The 17,575-nt window shown below is 40.3% G+C and overlaps 1 protein-coding gene across 6 annotated transcripts in view; it reads right to left on the bottom strand.

The window, feature by feature from the left end:
* LOC103097350 (zinc finger protein 883-like) overlaps positions 1-16,172 on the bottom strand; it is a 31,622-nt gene extending 15,450 nt beyond the window's left edge. For 3 of the 6 annotated variants that reach the window (XM_056821297.1, XM_056821298.1, XM_056821299.1), the window contains exon 1: positions 12,703-12,826. Coding sequence is in view for 3 of the 6 variants with exons in the window: in XM_007490820.3 (XP_007490882.2) it covers positions 12,703-12,825; positions 14,367-14,534 (291 nt within the window). In the remaining 3 variants the exon portion in view is untranslated. Of the gene's footprint in view, positions 1-12,702; positions 12,827-14,362 lie in introns of those variants that run through there. The other 3 variants (XM_007490820.3, XM_016433076.2, XM_016433077.2) reach the window with 3 other exon arrangements.
* Positions 16,173-17,575: the final 1,403 nt, after the last annotated feature.

Here is a 17,575-nt window from a genome sequence, read left to right as displayed (position 1 = left end):
TAGCACCCTTAGTAGTTTTTGGATGAGCTCTACTTAAGTTATAATGTTGTGGAGTCATTTGGTTTCAGTTATCATTTTCCCAATTTCTATTCCTATAGTTATTATTACTAAAGCTGTGGTTTATATTATCATTATTATAGTTATTTCTATAATTATTATTTCTATAGTTGTTATTAAACTGCATATTATTTCTGATTGCCTTGAATAAATTTCTACACTCCATCATTCTGTGGCCTTTCTTCTAACAGAATTGGCAGGTAATGGATTGATAATTAGATTCTTGGTGAGGGGGAGTACCATTGGTTGAGTATCATGCCCTTTTTCCAGTTTATCAATCTTATCTCTTAAATATTTCAATTCTTTCCTCATTTTCTCAATGAGATCATTAATCTCTTCCTATTATTCTTTGTTTCCCTTTGAAATATATACAACAGTTTTCCTCAAATCATCAAGATCCATTTCAGATCAACTTGGGCACTGATTCTAAATAATTCTAAAATAATACTTGATCACTTTGCAAGTTATTGACAAAGTATCTTCTAATTTAATTTGCTTTATGTAATTTTCTTTAGAAAGGTCAAAATCTAGGTATTGACTCCCCAAACTCAATTATTCTCTCCATGAATCTGGAGGGTGTCTCATCATCATCTTGCTTAAGTTTTTCAAATTCCATCCACTTATCCGTCCTTTCAGAGTACTCTCTCATAGCAGTTAGAATGGCCTCCCTACAACGATATAGTTGTAAATAATCCTCAGAGTTGTTAAAGTTCCATTTGGGATCTTGAGATGGCCACTGTGCTGCATTGTACCCCGGACTTTATTGACTTGAGAAATTATTTTACTTTTCTCATGTTCCGTTAAGAAAGCCTAAGTTTTCAACTCCTTTGTAAGATGGATTAAACTGAAAAAGATATGTCTGTCATCTTTTTCCTTACCATTAAGAGATCGTGTTCATATGTTGGAACATTTCGTGTAAATTCGTTTATTTCTTGGGGAATAAACAGTATATGGTGCCTTAGAGTCACCACATCCCCATTGCGTCCTATATCAGGTACTTCTCTTAGAGAAAAAAGGCCTCTAGTTGAATTTGGTAAGGGTGAATCAGTTTGACTAGAAATTTCTTTGGAAGGATGAGATTTCCATGGGGCTGGAATTGGTTTTTGGGTGGAAGAAGGAACAGGAGAAACTGGGATTTCAGGAGAAATTTCTTAGGAAGTCAGTTCAGCCAAGATTTGCAGACCATGAGAGAAGCAGAGTGGCAGCTGAGCTATAGGAGGGGTGTTTTCCATCTCCATTTCAGGGGAAGGAATTTCATCACTTAGAGATTCAGAAGCAGGTTTGTAAGGGTCAGACATGTTTTGGGTGGGGTCAGTATTTGTCACTTGACCCTGTGAGAAGCATTTATCTAATCGGTTTTGTAGGTTTCCCTGAATTTTAGCATCAAATTTTCTCAAGGTAGCATTTCTTGTCATAATATTTAGGAGTATAAAAATGAAATGACCTAAGAACATAAGAAATGGGAGGCATTCTGAAATCTTTAATGTCCCTAATTTTTGAATCACCATGAAAATTTCGTAGAATGTAGTATTCATTTATATATACACACATATATATTTATTTATAATTTTGGTTTAATCAGTAGATGTTGATATTGGCTATGGGTTAAAGTCAGGGAGTGAAAACAAGATCTGGGTTTAGTCTCCTTTTAAAGCCCTTTAATCCAATCAACTCTTCTAGGGCATAAAAGGACAGAAAACAAAGCCTTTTGCCTGAGGCTAAGGCTGAGTCCTTGTTTGATTTGGAAGGGGTCACAAGTCTTTTCTCATTCCCCTTCAGGGTTAAACCATTTCCCTTTGAGCAAAGGGTCTGCTTTTCCTAGCTGGCCTCACCAGGCTTTTTACTTTTCACTTAAATTTTAAAAAACTAGAGACTCATGGGGGCTTGGGGAAAAAAAAGGAAAGTATACCTCCAGGAGCAGGACAAGGCCAAAACTTTCTCCAGGTTTTCCTCACTCCTAGTTAAGAGTAATCTAGCCAGCTAGTATTGTCAGTGAGGGGTGGCCAATTGGGCTGTTTGTTCCCTAAGGGAAGGAAGATTTGGAAACAGCTTCCCCAGCTAAGACCTCAGGGTCCTGCCGCTTAAGGTTAAAAAATGGCTGTGTTCAATTCAAATTAAGGAAAAAAAAGAGGAGAAAAAAAAGTTTTATACTCACCTGATCTTAAAGCTGTGTTTTGAACTGCTGAGTTAGATACTTAAAAGACTGACTTGAGGGGGGTATAAAGAGAGAAAGAGGAAGGAAGTTTCACAGAGATTTTAGGGTACTTTCACAACCTTCATGGATTAGCCAGACTGGTAAGGGTAAAATTAGGGTTGTTGACTGAATATATCATATTAGTGCTCACCAGGGATTAAAATTCAATCCCAATGAAATACTCAAGTCAGTTTGTGATTTTACAATGGTTTAATTATAATAGAAGGAAGAAATTAAGGAGAAGAGGAAAAGGTAATTGGACTGCTCTGGCCTGGTCTGAGCCAGGCAGGAGTTCAGAGGCCTCAGCCAAGGGCCTTCTCAGAAGATTAATTCTAGCTTGGCTTCCAGCCATGAGGCCTCCTCCAAGATGAGGGGTCTCCTCAGTGGATAGTGCCTTTCAAGAGGTCAAGGAAAGGAGGAATCAGCCTTATCACTCACCAAAGTTGCTCAGGGAAGATGCCTCCCCTAAACTATGCTATAGAGCCAAACCCTGCAAGCATGCCAAACACCACCCAGAGCTCCCAAAGCTGCTGAGAGCACTCACAGTATATGACACAAAATATATAGGCAGTTTTTTACATCACTTCCTGTGTCTCACATGTACCAATGGTAGCTTAAGCTTGGCTTAAGCCCAGGGGGGTCAGTCAGTTGTTTCTCATTTGTCACTTGCCATCACATGTCGGTCATAGGCCACCCTCCCCTACATTTAATCCTTAAGTGGGGATGTATACATTCCTGGTTGCTAGAATTCTAAAGACTAAGCAGACTGGAGTAAATCTAAAAATCACAGTGGTATAATCAAGAGAAATGGCCCAAAGTAAAGGAAATCTGAAATTTGAAGGAGATGGATCCAGGAGGGTCAAATGAAACATTCAGAGGATGAGAGAGTTCCAAGTTCAAAAACCAGTTGGAGCCAGAAAGATTTCTAGTAGTCTTCTGGTCTAGGACTCTGAGAAATACTCTTCTGAAACCCTTTTTGCCTGAACTGAACTGAATGAAGTTTCTTGCCCAATTGGAGACAACCTTTGGTTTAGAGACTATATTTCCCTTAGGAGAAATTCAAAGCCATTTTCCCTGAAGAGAGTTTTGGTCAATCCCTCAAAAGTTGCCATAGGCAATATATAGCAGGGACCTCCCTTTCTTTTTCCCTCTACCCTCTCCTTTCCCTTTAAAATAAATTAGATACTTTGAATTATATCAACATATAGGGTTGTTTCAGAGTCTATGTAGTAGAAAGGGGAATTCAATCCATCAAGTTTAGAAGGTTGAAGGAAAATTCAGACTTACCCTTGAGTCTGGTCTGACTGAGTGACTCCATTAGTAATCTGCTCAGCTCCAAGGGGAAGGGGACAGGAAGTGTGACACAGAACTCAGTCTTAAAAATAGCTGTTCTCTGGTTCCTTCATCTTTTAAGTCCCCCTCACTATTACAATTGGAGAACCACTGGGTATGATGTGCCATAACCAAAACATTCGGTCTTTGCTTTATGATAATTTTGTTGCTGGAATATAGTCAGTCATTTTATATTTAGTTACATAGGAAGAAGAGTAAGTATGATGAGGAAAAGAATATATTAAAAATATTTTGGTGTTTGAATTATTCAAAAGAAAGACACTGACAGTGTAATGACTGGAATTCTCAAGAGGCAGAATTTCTTTGACTGGTCATTTAATGTGGTTAGTTGACAGTTTCCAAAATCTATCCTATCTGCTCCATGAAAAACATAGGATATACTTGATATTGGATAATCTTCCATTTCACCCCCTTCCTGACCCATTCCCTATTTTTCAGCCTAGAATGCCCCTGGGACATCGAGGAGAGGAATAGTCTGAAGAATGGCTGAGAGTTTCCAAGCATAGGAAGATACAATACCCCAGATCCTCAATAAAATACAGAAACTTGAAATACTACAGAGACCATTCCACTGTCCTCTACACCCATTCAGGAGATATTCTACTCCCCTGCAATGGCTTTTGTTCATCTCAAATGGCTACACTATGTGTAATACCCTTCAACAGACACCTTTCTATCTTGGGAGGAATGTGTCTGAGCTACCATTCTTTGGGTCAGAACCAACAGTCCCTCTCACAAAACAAAACTCACTCTCCCACAAAAGTAGCTGGGGCAGAGAAAAGCCCATGGAGCCAGGTCTGGGAAGGAAAACTGCTCCTGATCTAACTGAAGGACATTCACAGAATTTAGACAAGAAAGATGAATTTTAGTGGAAAAGGCAGGCACTACCTCTAGGAAAAGGTCCTCATTCAGGTATACTCAGAACCAGAAGGCAGAAAGATTTCAGGCCCAAAGGAAAGCAGAGAAATCTGGGCTCTAAGGGAAGAATGCAGAGACCTTAGTACAAAGGACAGCAGATAGCTTCTTGTTTGGAACTTATCTTCTCTGGGTACTTCCTCATAGTCCCCACTGTTCTACCTGCCCTATCTCTGAAGTCCTCATTTACTTTATTTTTTGTGTTTGGTACAAGCATAGTTTAGTATATCTCTCTTATTCATTAGTCTTAGTGTTTCTTTGGTTTGATTAGCCAGAACTTAAAGAAATAATAATATCAGTAATAATAATAATGATAATAATAATAATTATTATTATTATTCTAAAAGTATATATTTTAATAGTATTCCAAACTAATTCATAGATGTTATATGTTACATTTACAGGTTTAAATGAATCGGTAAACACTTTTCCTTAACTGGGAAAAATCTTGGTGCTTACTTGCCTCTTCCATCTATAAAGATGGTAATAAATTTCTGATATTACAGATTGTTGAATTAATGCATTCAATTCAGCAGTTAGTAATTCAAGATTGTCTCTTATCTGGTTTACTAGGCAAAGTTAATTACTTGTTGATCTTAAACAACCTTTCACTCTCTAGGTTGTTGATAATAGGGCTGGACTGTTGTCTAAATTGATAATTCTAATATATCTCTTATCAACAGACTGGCTATTTTAGTAAGGGATGATTCCATTTAGAAAATTATTTTAAAAGTTAAAAACATAAGTCAAGTCTTATTTTAATTTACCAGAATGGAGCTTAATCATGATATGTTTAACAATTTAAACCCTTTTAAAGGCTGCGGTTAACACTATGATTCTTTGAAGATATTAAGTCTAAGGATTTCTGTCTTTCAATCATTCAACCATTTTATTAAATTAAATATCAATGATCAAAGCATCCCTGACAATATTAAATGAGAGACTTCTTTGCTTAGGCATAACACACTACATTAAAAAGTAAAAATCTTTATATAGGAAGAAGTTTCAAACACTTTGACCTTTCATTTATTTTTTCCTACCTTTTTCTATTTATTTCTTTAACCTTCAAAGATATAGGCTTAATCTAACAGGTTTCAATCACATAAATTCTACCAGATGAAGAAACTATCATTTCATTCTCTTTTTGGATCAGATTCACATGTATTTTTCTCTACTGCTACCATTATCAGATCAATGTTTAAAATAAAAGAAGAGTAAATAGGAGCATGCTATAAGCATGGTCAAGTGTATACAAAATGTGCAATAGTTAAAGTGATTTTATAATATTCTGAAAGATAAGTAACAGAAAAATTATTCCTAAAATACATCAAAATGGAAATTTGAACACAGCATTAACTGAACAAAGGTGCTCAGAAATCTGAAATTTAACCACAGAATCATCATATGTAGGGATGGTTTTTGATGAAGAAAGTAATTATTAGTGAACCTATTAACACAGTCTTAAGAAACCCTTGACAATGCAAAATCAAAATTACACAGATGATAATTCAATCTTAAATCATAAAACCTTTTGTAATACCTGGGAAAGCTTAAATTTATAAAATTGCCAGGCCTCAGAATGTCACAATTTGCAAGCAGGAGAGGACGTGGTCTTAAAATCAAGCATTTTAATGAAATTCTTAAGGAGTTTCACAGACTGTATTAAGTGTACACATTACATTTTACAATTAAAGAATAAAAAGGAAACCATGAGGAGTTTTCAGAGCAATTATATTAAATAACTGATCTTTATGCCAGGATGAGTTCTAATTAAAAGAAAATAAAATAAAACTGGTGGGATGAAACACATTCCACCATTCCAGAGAAAAGCCACAAGTTACTCAGAAGGATTTTGATCTGAAACAGTTACAGGTGGAGATCTTTGTCTGGCAGAACTCGAAGGGGTGATTCTGAGCACATCTGGGGGTAGAATCCCTTTTTGACTCAGTATTTACACTTTGCCATTTCCTGTGGAAAAGTAATGTTTCCACCTAATTACTCCTGAGTTTGGAGGTAAAGTGGAAAACAGGAGCACAATTCAAATTTTAAGATGTAACTGTTTTTTTTGTTATATACTGTCAATCCAAACAACAAAGTGAATTGGTGATTAAACTGTTCGTTAATGCTAATCAAATAGATTACAGAGAAATCATATATAAAGTGGAGTCTCTGGAATATCTCATTCTTCCTAAATATAATTAGTGTGGAATAATTGTGTAATATCTTCTTCATCTGAATGTAGTTAATGATATACCATAATGAATTATATACAGGAATTGCAGAACAAATTGTGAGAACTCCATTAATCCGGAGCTGCAGTACTAGCAGAACCAGGGATTTTTTCACTTCATGACCTTGTTGTAGTGAAAATTTCACCTTTTAAGATTGTTGTAGTGAAAATTTCACCTTTTAAGATTGTTATAATATTAAAACTATGGCTGCCAAGGAATTTACTTATGAAATTCCTAAAATTAAACACTCAAGTCAGAATGGAGTTTATGGAGATTTAATCACAATGGGAGTATGGAAAAGGAGAGGGAGAGAAGGAGAGAGGAGAAAAAGGAAAGGGGTTACTCAACCTCTGACCAAGGCAGAGGGAGTTTAGGCCCAAAGGGCCAAGGTAGAAAGGAATCAGTCCTTGACTCACATGACCGATCTGAAGGGAAGCTGTCTGCGGGCCTCCTTCCTGTTCAAGCTCCTCACACCAACTGGCATCTTGCCCTGTCCACAGGAAGTGAGGGAATTCCAGAGGCTGCTTTCTCCATCACTTCCTGTGCCTCACAAGTGCCAATGGTGGCTCAAGCTTGGCTTAGGACAGCCCAGGTGGGCAGTTAGTTATTTCTGATTTGTCATTGACTACCACATGCCCGTGTAGTGTGGGTGTGCACAATTTTTTTGTGCTAGAACAAGCAAGATGGAGAGTTTTAAAATTCACAACCTAAAACCAGGAGACAGATGTACATAAAGAACTTCCAGCACACTAGAGCAACTCAGCCTGCCTGGGAAGGTCTGTTTCAAGTACTGTTCATCACTCCCTCAGCTGTAAAAATTGGAGAAAAGGACTCTTAGATTAATTGCTTACATGTAAAGAGAGTACCTTCTTTTTTTTTTTTAATGTATTTTATTTGATCATTTCCAAGCATTATTCGTTAAAGACATAGATCATTTTCTTTTCCTCCCTCCCCCACCCCCCATAGCCGACGCATAAGTCCACTGGGCATTAGATGTTTTCTTGATTTGAACCCATTGCTTTGTTGATAGTATTTGCATTAGTGTTCATTTAGAGTCTATCCTCTGTCATGTCCCCTCAACCTCTGTATTCAGGCAGTTGCTTTTTCTCGGTGTTTCCACTCCCATAGTTTATCCTTTGCTTATGAATGGTGTTTTTTTCTCCTGGATCCCTGCAAGTTGTTCAGGGACATTACACCGCCACTAATGGAGAAGTCCATTACGTTCGATTATACCACAGTGTATTAGTGAGAGTACCTTCTATTGACAATGATTGACTGTATCCTGGCACATGCATTTGAGATAAAAGTTCATAGACAAGTGGACCCTCTTTTGGTTGACACATTGTATTCTTGAATTTTTTGTTTTTTATTGCTTTTCTTTTTTATTTTCAATAGAATATTTGATTTTTTCATTCGCATTTCTTGTACTTAAAGTACAAATAATTAATATTAATCTTTTTTTATTTTGTAGAATAAGTTTAAAATATCTATTTGCTCTAATATCAATGAATACCCCAAAGATTTGGACTATGGAAAATTGCCATTGACTGTGATTAATGATTGTGTCTGATTGTAGGAGAAGGGATCACAAAAGAACCACTGCACAGTGCCAAAGAAGCACAAAATTTATCTGCACAGTGCCTATGAGCACAAGGTCAAGGAGGCTAACCAATCCCAGTGGGATTAATAAGGTCTGTGCCAAGACAAAGGACTTGTTTGAGGTTGCAACTATTTGACACACATGAGATGCCAGCCACATTCTGACAAGTACCTAAGTTTGGCTACCATTTTGGCTCATTTATCTTGAGTGAAGGTAAAATCAGACCAAGGAAACATGCTTCCCTCGTATACAAAAAATGTAGTCCTTTTTCTCTCTTACAATCTGTCAACTTCCTATAGTCCTGGATGCCCATGGGTAAATGCAATATTACTGCATTTATCCTGATTACTGCATTTATCTGATTGAAGAACCTGTTATGGATTTATTCTTGTTTGCTCAGAAATTTTTTATATTTATAGATTTTGATATTTTGGGTTTGATTTTTTCTCCCCAAATGTAATTTTTTAATGTTTTTGAATTTTCTTTTGATGCTTGACTCAAATACTCCATAATTGAACCATATATCCTGAGTTGATCTGGTGTTGGTCAGCATCCTCTTCAGGGGGTATTGTATAATTTTTGTAAAATCCAAAATTTAGAAAGCTTTGAGAAAATTTTCAGGAAAAGAAGTTTGCTAACTTCTTCAATCAAGAAAATGAACTGTTTGGAGAAAGTGCCATAAAGAAACCTACACTGCATAAGAAGATCCAGAATCAAATTGGAGATGCAATTGAACTAAAGGGGGTTGAACACATTTATTCTGACTGTAAACTCTTATGCCAAAGGGGACTGCCCCATAATTTGCTTTTTGTCAATGAGTATGTAATTAGAAATCTTGTATCTCTGAACTACATTACCCAGGAGCCCACTCACTTCCTGCCATTACCTGCTGACTTAGATAAAAGATAGATAGGGTGGAGTTCCCTGTTTAGCTCTTTTCTTCCTGTATTGGTGGTTTGGTGGAGTGGAGTTTTTGAGCAGGTAGAAAACTTAAGTCACATGGTTCTACTATTTGTCAGATAATAAACTTTATAAAATAATACTCGAAGTACTGGATATTAATTTAACTCTTAAATGCACCTAGCAAACACTGGTTTTGCGCTCTCTCTCTCTCTCTCTCTCTCTCTCTCTCTCTCTCTCTCTCTCTCTCTCTCTCTCTCTCTCTCTCTCTCTCTCTCTCTCTCTCCTAGTTCCCTCTTATCTCTAACTATTGTATTTTCCTCTTAGAAGGTGCAATATTTTATGTACCTTTAGCTAGAAGATCTTTAGAGGTACAAGTGGATTGGGTTTAATGATCCTTTTGGGAGATTAGTCTCCCAAAGGATTTAAAGGGGAATTATGAAGATGGGACTGACTCTCCCCTTGCCTATTTTTAAATTAATCAATGAGAGCTTGAACACCCCTACTTGTATATAATTAATGTGGTATATAATTAATTACACAAGAAAAAGGGAATCAAAGAAGTAAATCTACTAGGAGACCTATCCCTGACTGTTTGAAAAAAGATGCTTTTTGAACCTCAGAGAACCACGTGGGCCATGAGAAATCTGAGATGTAGTTTCTTGATGATGAAGATAGATGACTATATTGCAAAGTAGCCTGATATTGGTTAATATTCTCAATTGCTATTGGATGAACTTTGCTTTCTGGATTACTCTCTCTGTACACTCATTTCTACTATTTAGAAGCTGAGAGGATAAACAGAAGATTTAAGACCATCATAGTAATACCTTAAGCCAAATCCACCTCAGATGGTCTATTTTATCTTTTTTTCTCTTAAGAAAAAGGAATTTGGGGAACTTTCTGATTTTCCTTTTTCTGATGTTTTTTTTTTTAATTTGAAAAATTTTATTTAATTTAGAGTATCTTTCTATGGTTAAAAGATTCATGTTCTTTCCCTCCCCTTCCTCCACTCCCTCCCATAGCCGATGAGCAATTCCACTGTATTTTACATGTGTCATTGATCAACATCTATTTCCATATTATTGATATTTGCATTAGGGAGATTGTTTTAGAGTCTATATCCCCATCCATGTGATCAAGCAGTTGTTTTTCTTCTGTGTTTCTATTCCCACAGTTCTTCCTTTGACTGTATATTTTCTAATGATTTTTTTGACAAAACACTTTTCTTCTCTTTCATTTGATTCTTTTGGAATTTTCTCTTGCTTTTGTCTTGCTGAAAACTCTCTCAAGTGACCTGTACAATCAGAACCTTCTAAAATTTCCTTGTTTGGAACTGAGATTTTTGCCAAGCCTGCAAAGTGATATTCTTCTTTCTGCTTTCTTGGCTTAAAGACACAGTTAAAGATAGCTGCCCGGGGGTAGCTAAGTGGCTCAGTGGATGGAGAGTCAGGTCTAGAAATGGTAGTTCCTGGGTTCAAATATGGCTTCAAACATTTCCAAGCTGTGTGACCCTGGGCAAATCACTTCACTGCCATTGCCTAGCCCTTACTGCTCTTCTGCCTGGAACCAATACACAGTATGGATGCTAAGACAGAAAATAAAAGTTAAAAAAAAAAGGAATGTCAATCTGTGCACCCCAAGTAAGTTCTTCACTGGTAAAATGATTTAACTCATGTTTTCTCTTTTACTGTCCTGCCCATGGTAAAGGATGCTGCTCTAATAACTCTGGACATTTTAAGGAGAAATCTTTGCTCTCTACAGTTGCCCTCCTAGACAGATGGAAATCACTCCATCTAAGGATGGAAGCAGGAGGGCGCTGAGCCCTGAACCTCTGAAGACTGCTCTGGGGCACCAACAGCAACAGCATCCTGCTCAACTCAGCCTACTGGCTGCTGGTGTCTCACAGCACTTATGCCCACTGACAGGAACATCCTCCATACTTTCTGTGCCCTGGAAGAGAGCTGGCCAGGGTTCAATTCATTCACATCAAGTTGATCAATGGGTGTATTTATCTGATCTTTGTGATCCTACACTGAAAACTGATACCTACAAAATGTGATCCATGGCAGATTTTCCAGTTTCTCCAGGAACCTAGTGTTCTGAAATGTTGTCACTGTCCTGGCAGGTTTCTGTCTACCCTAACCAGCTCCTGTAATGGCTTCCAAAAGTCAGTGAATGCACCAAAAAGCTCCTCTTATAATGATTCTGTGTTACAAGGGAATCACTTTAAAAGACTGATATATATTAATTTAAGGTCGCCAAGGAATTCAGCTATGTAATTCCTAAATGAAAAACTCAAGTCAGCCGTCAGTCTTTTTTGGAGCTTAATTACAATAGGAGGAAGAAAGGAATTAGAGATAGAGAGAGAGAAAAAGGGAGAAAAGGGAATAGGGCTTAAATACCCCTTCTGTTTAGGCTGGGCCAAAAGGCCCAAGCCCTTAGATAGCTGGGGCAAAGAAAAGAGATCAGTCCCTATTACTCACGTGACCAAAATGGAAAAACAGTCTCAGAGGGCACCACCTTCAGCTTCGTTCAGAGCAAGCTTCCCAGAGCACACCGTCACTACTTCCACAAACTCCTCAACCACCACGAGTCTCCAGACCCCCCTCATCTTTAAGGAAACCATCCCAGTTGCCTCCCCTCAGTTCTCACATCTACCAATCACTGTCCATCAATTTCCCTGTGCCAGTGGAGGCTCTAGCTTAACCCAGGACCGCCCAGAGGCTTTGCACATGTCTGTTGAAGGTCATATTTTCAAATGATTAAATCTTTGCTCCTTTGCTACAGCCCTTTCTAAATCCTGTTAACCTGAGTAGGGTAGAGATTGGAATAATTAAATTTTGATCTAGGCTGCAGCCCTTACTCAATCCTGTTAGGACTGAATAGGGTGGAGATTGATTCCAAGTATCTCCATTGTATCAATTCTAAAATCAATCATGACTCAAAGAAATTCCTGTTCTATGCTTAAGCATAGGTCAAAGTCCTTTCCATTGTTCAGCAAAAGGTTTCTGTCCTAAAGTAATCTTAAGAAGGGAAGAGAAGGAACCTCCCATGCCAATGGGGTTCACATTCCAATAGACTATCAGTAAGAAATTTTCCAAGTATGAAATATCCCAATGGTGAAATTTCCAATATTTATAAGTCTAAGGAATTTTGAGGTTTACATCTGATAACTAAAGATGTCACACTCCAGGGTGGATGAATGAATGAGTGACAGAGCCTGGGCCTGTCTGTCTGGAACCTGGGCAGGCTCATTCAGGAAGGAGCTACCAGGGATGGAAAAGCCACTGAACACAGTGGATATGAGGGCAGCCAACATGGACCCTTGAGCTCACACTAAGGACAAGCAGTGATGGCACCCCTGGAGGACTGGGAAAGACATAGATCTGAGTTCTGCTGGATTCCAGGCTGGGGGAGCTTGGCCAGTGTTGGGGATGGACTGCACTCACCTGAGACAGGGGCCTCTGGGTCCCCAGGGCCATTCCCTCTGGCTCTGGGGTCTCTGCTGGGGACAGACTGTGGTCCTTCAGGGAGTGGGAGCTCCAAGGTGGGCAGACTTCCTCTTTGGACACCTGAGGGGAAGGAGAGAGGGGGAGGGCTCAGAGGAGCTCCCAGGCCCTTCTGATGGCCTCCAGGAGAGTCTCCCCCACAGGAGGAGAACAGAGAGTCTCAGGCTAGTAAAGGGCTTTGAACTGGTCAGGAAGGAGCCTCCTCATCCTCTCTGCTGCCATCTTTGGCTTCATTCCATTCAGCAACTGCATTTGTTGTGTAAAAAGGAATCCTTCATTCCTGTTTTAATTTAACAAGGAACTTGGAGGTCCTCTTACCATAGAGATGTGTAGGAATTAACGAGCTCACAGTGACAAGAATGTGGGGGGGGGGCACAGTCACTTGGTCTGGGCTGTCAGTTTCTGACTGGTCTATGAGTTGCTGGCATTTGGGGGGAAGATGGCTGCTGGATGTGAGCACAGGAACCACAGATCTTGGCTGCTCCCTGCCTAGGTTCACGTGTTCTGACCTGAACATCCTCCATGGGGAAGGACACGGACCAGCCCCTCCCCCATCCAGTGACTGCACCCCACACACATCCAGTGGCCTCCTGGCACCAGCTGGGGGAGGGCAAAGCCTTGCCATGGCTCCTGGTATAGACAGAACCGCCCGGCCTGAGACAGGAACTTCCATGTTTGTCCCTTTTCTGTGAAGTCAAGGAGACACACATAGAGACCACCCCCCCCCACACCCCCAGCTCAGCAATGTGAAACTGGTTCACCCGGGTCTTCCCTGGTGCCCAGGAGTTGGGAGCAGAAAGTCTCAGTAGCCAAGGCAGGAAGTCAGGGACGCGCCTGCGTACCCACTCCCTCTCCTCAGGCTCTCATCCCCAAAAGGGGTCCAAACACCACAACTGTGAGACTTATAGGGGCTGAGACTACCCACATCAGATTCCCAGAATGCCTTGAGGATGCCACAGGGGTAGGTGCCCAGACTTCTGTGACGTCAGAAACTAGGCATTTTGGGAAATGGAGTGGGGGTTGAAGAACATGGTTTACATGAAGTTGTGACAACAATTCTAGGAAATGGAGTCCCTCTTGGGTCCCTGGGTGTAGAGCCATGGTGGGGGAGGAGTTATACAGGAATTTGGGGGTGGGGAGGGGGGTTCATCCTCCCATTTCCCCTCCAGCTGTGCCCAGATTCTTCTTTAGCTTGGAAAATGCCTCAGGGGACAGCTTGGGACACAGAAAGCTCCTAATAGGTGCCCACTGATTGAATGGATCAATGGATCTATGCTCCCCACGGCCTGCGGAGGTCGCTCTAGGATCTCCCACTGGAACACACACACAGACGCACACTGACATGGACACACACACTCACAGACTCTCCCCTCCCCCCAGCACACTTTTACAGCCCCGCACACCACCTCAGCCAGTCCCGGCTTGTTGCACATGCGCACATGCTTTCGGCCACACTCCCAGGCTCACTAACCATCAAAGGGTGCACCCGGGTCTTCCCCTGCCCGGGGAATAGCGGAGCAGAAAGTCTCAGCTGCCAGAGCAGGGAGCCCCGGCCCCCCACCCCACCGCCAGCACCACTGACTCCTTCCCCTTCTCTCACCTACCAAAGATCCTAGAAGAACAGCAGCAAACCTTCCAGGAGCTGAGATTGCCCAGGTGAGTTCCCAGCATGCCAGGAGGCCGCCTCGGTGGGGAGGAGCCGAGAATAGGGGGAAGTCAGGTAATTGGCTTTCTGGGAAATGGAGTCCTCCACAGGGGGAGGGCCAAGACATGCACCGGCATTCTGGGAAATGCAGTCCTCCTCTCTAGGCTACTCCATGTAGAGGCTCGGTGGGGGAGGGGTCATATAGGAATTGTTCCCCAACCTGGGGGGCTGCAGCCTTCTCCCCCCATTTCCCCTTCCCGCCCAGCCCCGCTGCTTCTTTAGCCTGGAAGCTGCCTCGGGCTACATCCTGGCACACCGCCGGGGCCTAATAAGGAAATGGGAAGCCCAAGACCGGATTATCTGGGAGAGGCTGATACTTTCCATGGAGAGGACTAACCCGTCTGTGACTTTAACATTATAAAAGCAGGTTACTTCCAGTGTGCCGCGGCGCCTGTTATTAAACAGCGGTCCGGCTTTCTTGGGGGACTCGGCCCTCTTCCAATGAAACCGAAATAATCAGCTGACTTCCACAATTTGACTTTATTTATCCAAATTGGCTCATTCTGAAGAACAATTGTACCACCTCGCTCAGCTGGAAGGCAGCCTGTTGCTAAGGTGACGGAGAAGCCAATCAGTCCTCCTGGGTGGGCAGGACCGAAGCTAGTAGAGGAAAGCCGGAAATTCATCTGAGCTCTGCAGTGGGTTTATGGGAGGCTGCAAAGCTGAGAGACTTAGATGGAAAGAGGGATGACTGTGTGATCATCGAGGGACACCAGAGGCTCTGAAGAATGGCGGCTGCCCTCCAGAGGCTTCCACTCAGACCTGGAATGATGCGCATTTCACCAGGCTTTGGAGATGCTGGAAGCCATACCAGACCTGATGCTCTAGCAAGACGGAAAGAATTCGCTTATGTGAAGTTCTGCTGCAGCCTGAAAGATGAGGCTGTAGGAGCTACTTCTCCTGGGGATATTACTGAAGCAGGCTGTTAATAGAATGGGCTGTCTGTCTTTTAGTGTGTGCGCACTGGGGAAGTTGGGGGGAAGGAAACCTCTGATTGATGAGGTTCTCTTGTCTCACCTCCATTCTTCCAGAGAAATGGGGTAGAGATCAGAGAATGAAGTTTAAGTAATTAAAAAAAGAACACTTCTGTGTGGATTTGGGGTTTCCTAAACCTTGAGATAATTTAAGTGAGAAGAAATCTTGCATTTTGTCCTCTGCTCTTCCTAGAAGACAGAAGCTGGAAAAATGTTCATTGTTTCTCCCTGTTCCTCTGATGGCCAACAGAGAAGGAGAGAGAAAAGAAGAACAAAGAGAAGCTTTGCTCTCATAAATCAATAATTTTTTTTAACGTTGATATCTGCAGTTTTGGAAAATCATGCATGATTCTATATTGTATTTGTGGAAGATTCTGCATAATTTAAAATGTGCATTTACAAATTAAAATGTGGAAATGTTATTTTGATATATGTGCTACTGAAGTGTGAGCATCAAGTAAAAATAAAATGACTGCTGGGATTGAGTTTAAAAATTTAAAAAATTTTAAATTTGTAAATTTTAAATGGAGCCTGTACTAAGGGTCTGAGATATTTTTAAGAATGTCTAGATTTTTGACTGAATTGTAATATATTGATTATTACCAAAAAATGTACTTTGTGGAAACATGATTCTGCTAAAATTTTAAGTATGTGTTTAAATGTAAATGTATGTTTAAAAGTAATTTATTAGAATTTGATCATGTTTACCTGCAAATGATCTGATTTGTACTGTAAACTAAAGGTCTGAGGTAAATTGGTTAGTTGTAGAGACTAGACAGATTTGATTTATAGTAGAGTAAAAGTTAGTAGAATAGATATTTACAAATTTGTGAGGTAGTGAGAAGTTATTAGAGTGAGTAAAGAGGTAAAACAAAGATTTGTTTGGATTATGGAAGCGTTAGGAACAAAATTGGGTTATTGAGAGTAATTCCCTCTAAGTTGAAATAGGTATGACTTGTCATGTAAGGCAAAAAGGATTTTAGGTTCTTGACTGAGGCTATTGTAAACTTGAAATCTAATTGTGGCTATATGAGGTACTCAGAGGGAAGCCCATAGGAGAAATCAGGGTGGGGATCCCAGGCTAAAACTGAGATAGGACTCTCCTGTTTTAAGTAAGGCTTATGATCCCTGAGTAGAAGTTCTGGCATGAGCCAGTGACCCACCCTGGGCTTGTATGTGATTCACTGTGCTTTTGAGACATGAGGACAACCTTTCCCTGCCTGCCTTTTCCTTTATGACAAATTCCTATGAACAGCACAAAAAGCAAGATGTAGGATAGAAGTTCCAAAATTCCATTTTCCAAACAAATTGAATCATAGTGTTAAAGGGAATATTTTGTTCTCTTTGAGTTTACATTTGTGAAAGGGAATCCTTTATTCCCCTTATCTATTTTAAGTTAACACTTTGGTTAACAATAATTTAAGTACCCCTACTTAGTACCTCACCAGATTGTGAAGACAGGATTAACTCTCCTTTGTCTACTTTTGACTTGAATCAACAAAAGATTGAACACTGTAAACCTTAAAATTTCTTAGACTTATAAATGTTGGAAATTTCACCATTGGGAAATTTCATACTCGAAAAATTCCCTATTGATAGTGGGAACTCTATTGGAATGTGAACCCCATTGGCATGGGAGGTTCCTCCTCCTCCCTTCTTAAGATTACTTTAGGACAGAAACCTTTTGCTGAACAATGGAAAGGGCTTTGACCTATGCTTAAGTATAGAACAGGAATTTCTTTGAGTCATGATTGATTTTAGAATTGATACAATAGAGATACTTGGAATGACAGAACCAAGTCTTGGAAAATACAATTTCCACCCCACTCAGTCCTAACAGGATTTAGGAAGGGCTGCAGCAAAGGATCAAGATTTAATTATTTGAGAATATGACCTTCAACATACATGTGCAAAACCACAGACCTCTGGGCGGTCCTGGGTTAAGGTAGAGCCACCATTGGCCCAGGGAAGACATGGACAGTGATTGGTAGATGTGAGAACTGAGGGGAGGGAACTTGGATGGTTTCCTTAAAGATAGAGGGGTCTGAGGACTGAGTTGGTTGGTTGGAGAGGTTTTGGCTCTGAGAGGTTGTGCTTGCTCTGAAGGAAGCTGCTCTGAAGGAAGCTGGAGGTG

The sequence above is a fragment of the Monodelphis domestica genome, chromosome 3 (assembly GCF_027887165.1).
Source record: "Monodelphis domestica isolate mMonDom1 chromosome 3, mMonDom1.pri, whole genome shotgun sequence".
Taxonomy (NCBI): Eukaryota; Metazoa; Chordata; class Mammalia; order Didelphimorphia; family Didelphidae; genus Monodelphis; species Monodelphis domestica.
Note: the sequence above shows the minus strand (reverse complement) of the source record. Positions and strands in the feature narration are given on the sequence as shown.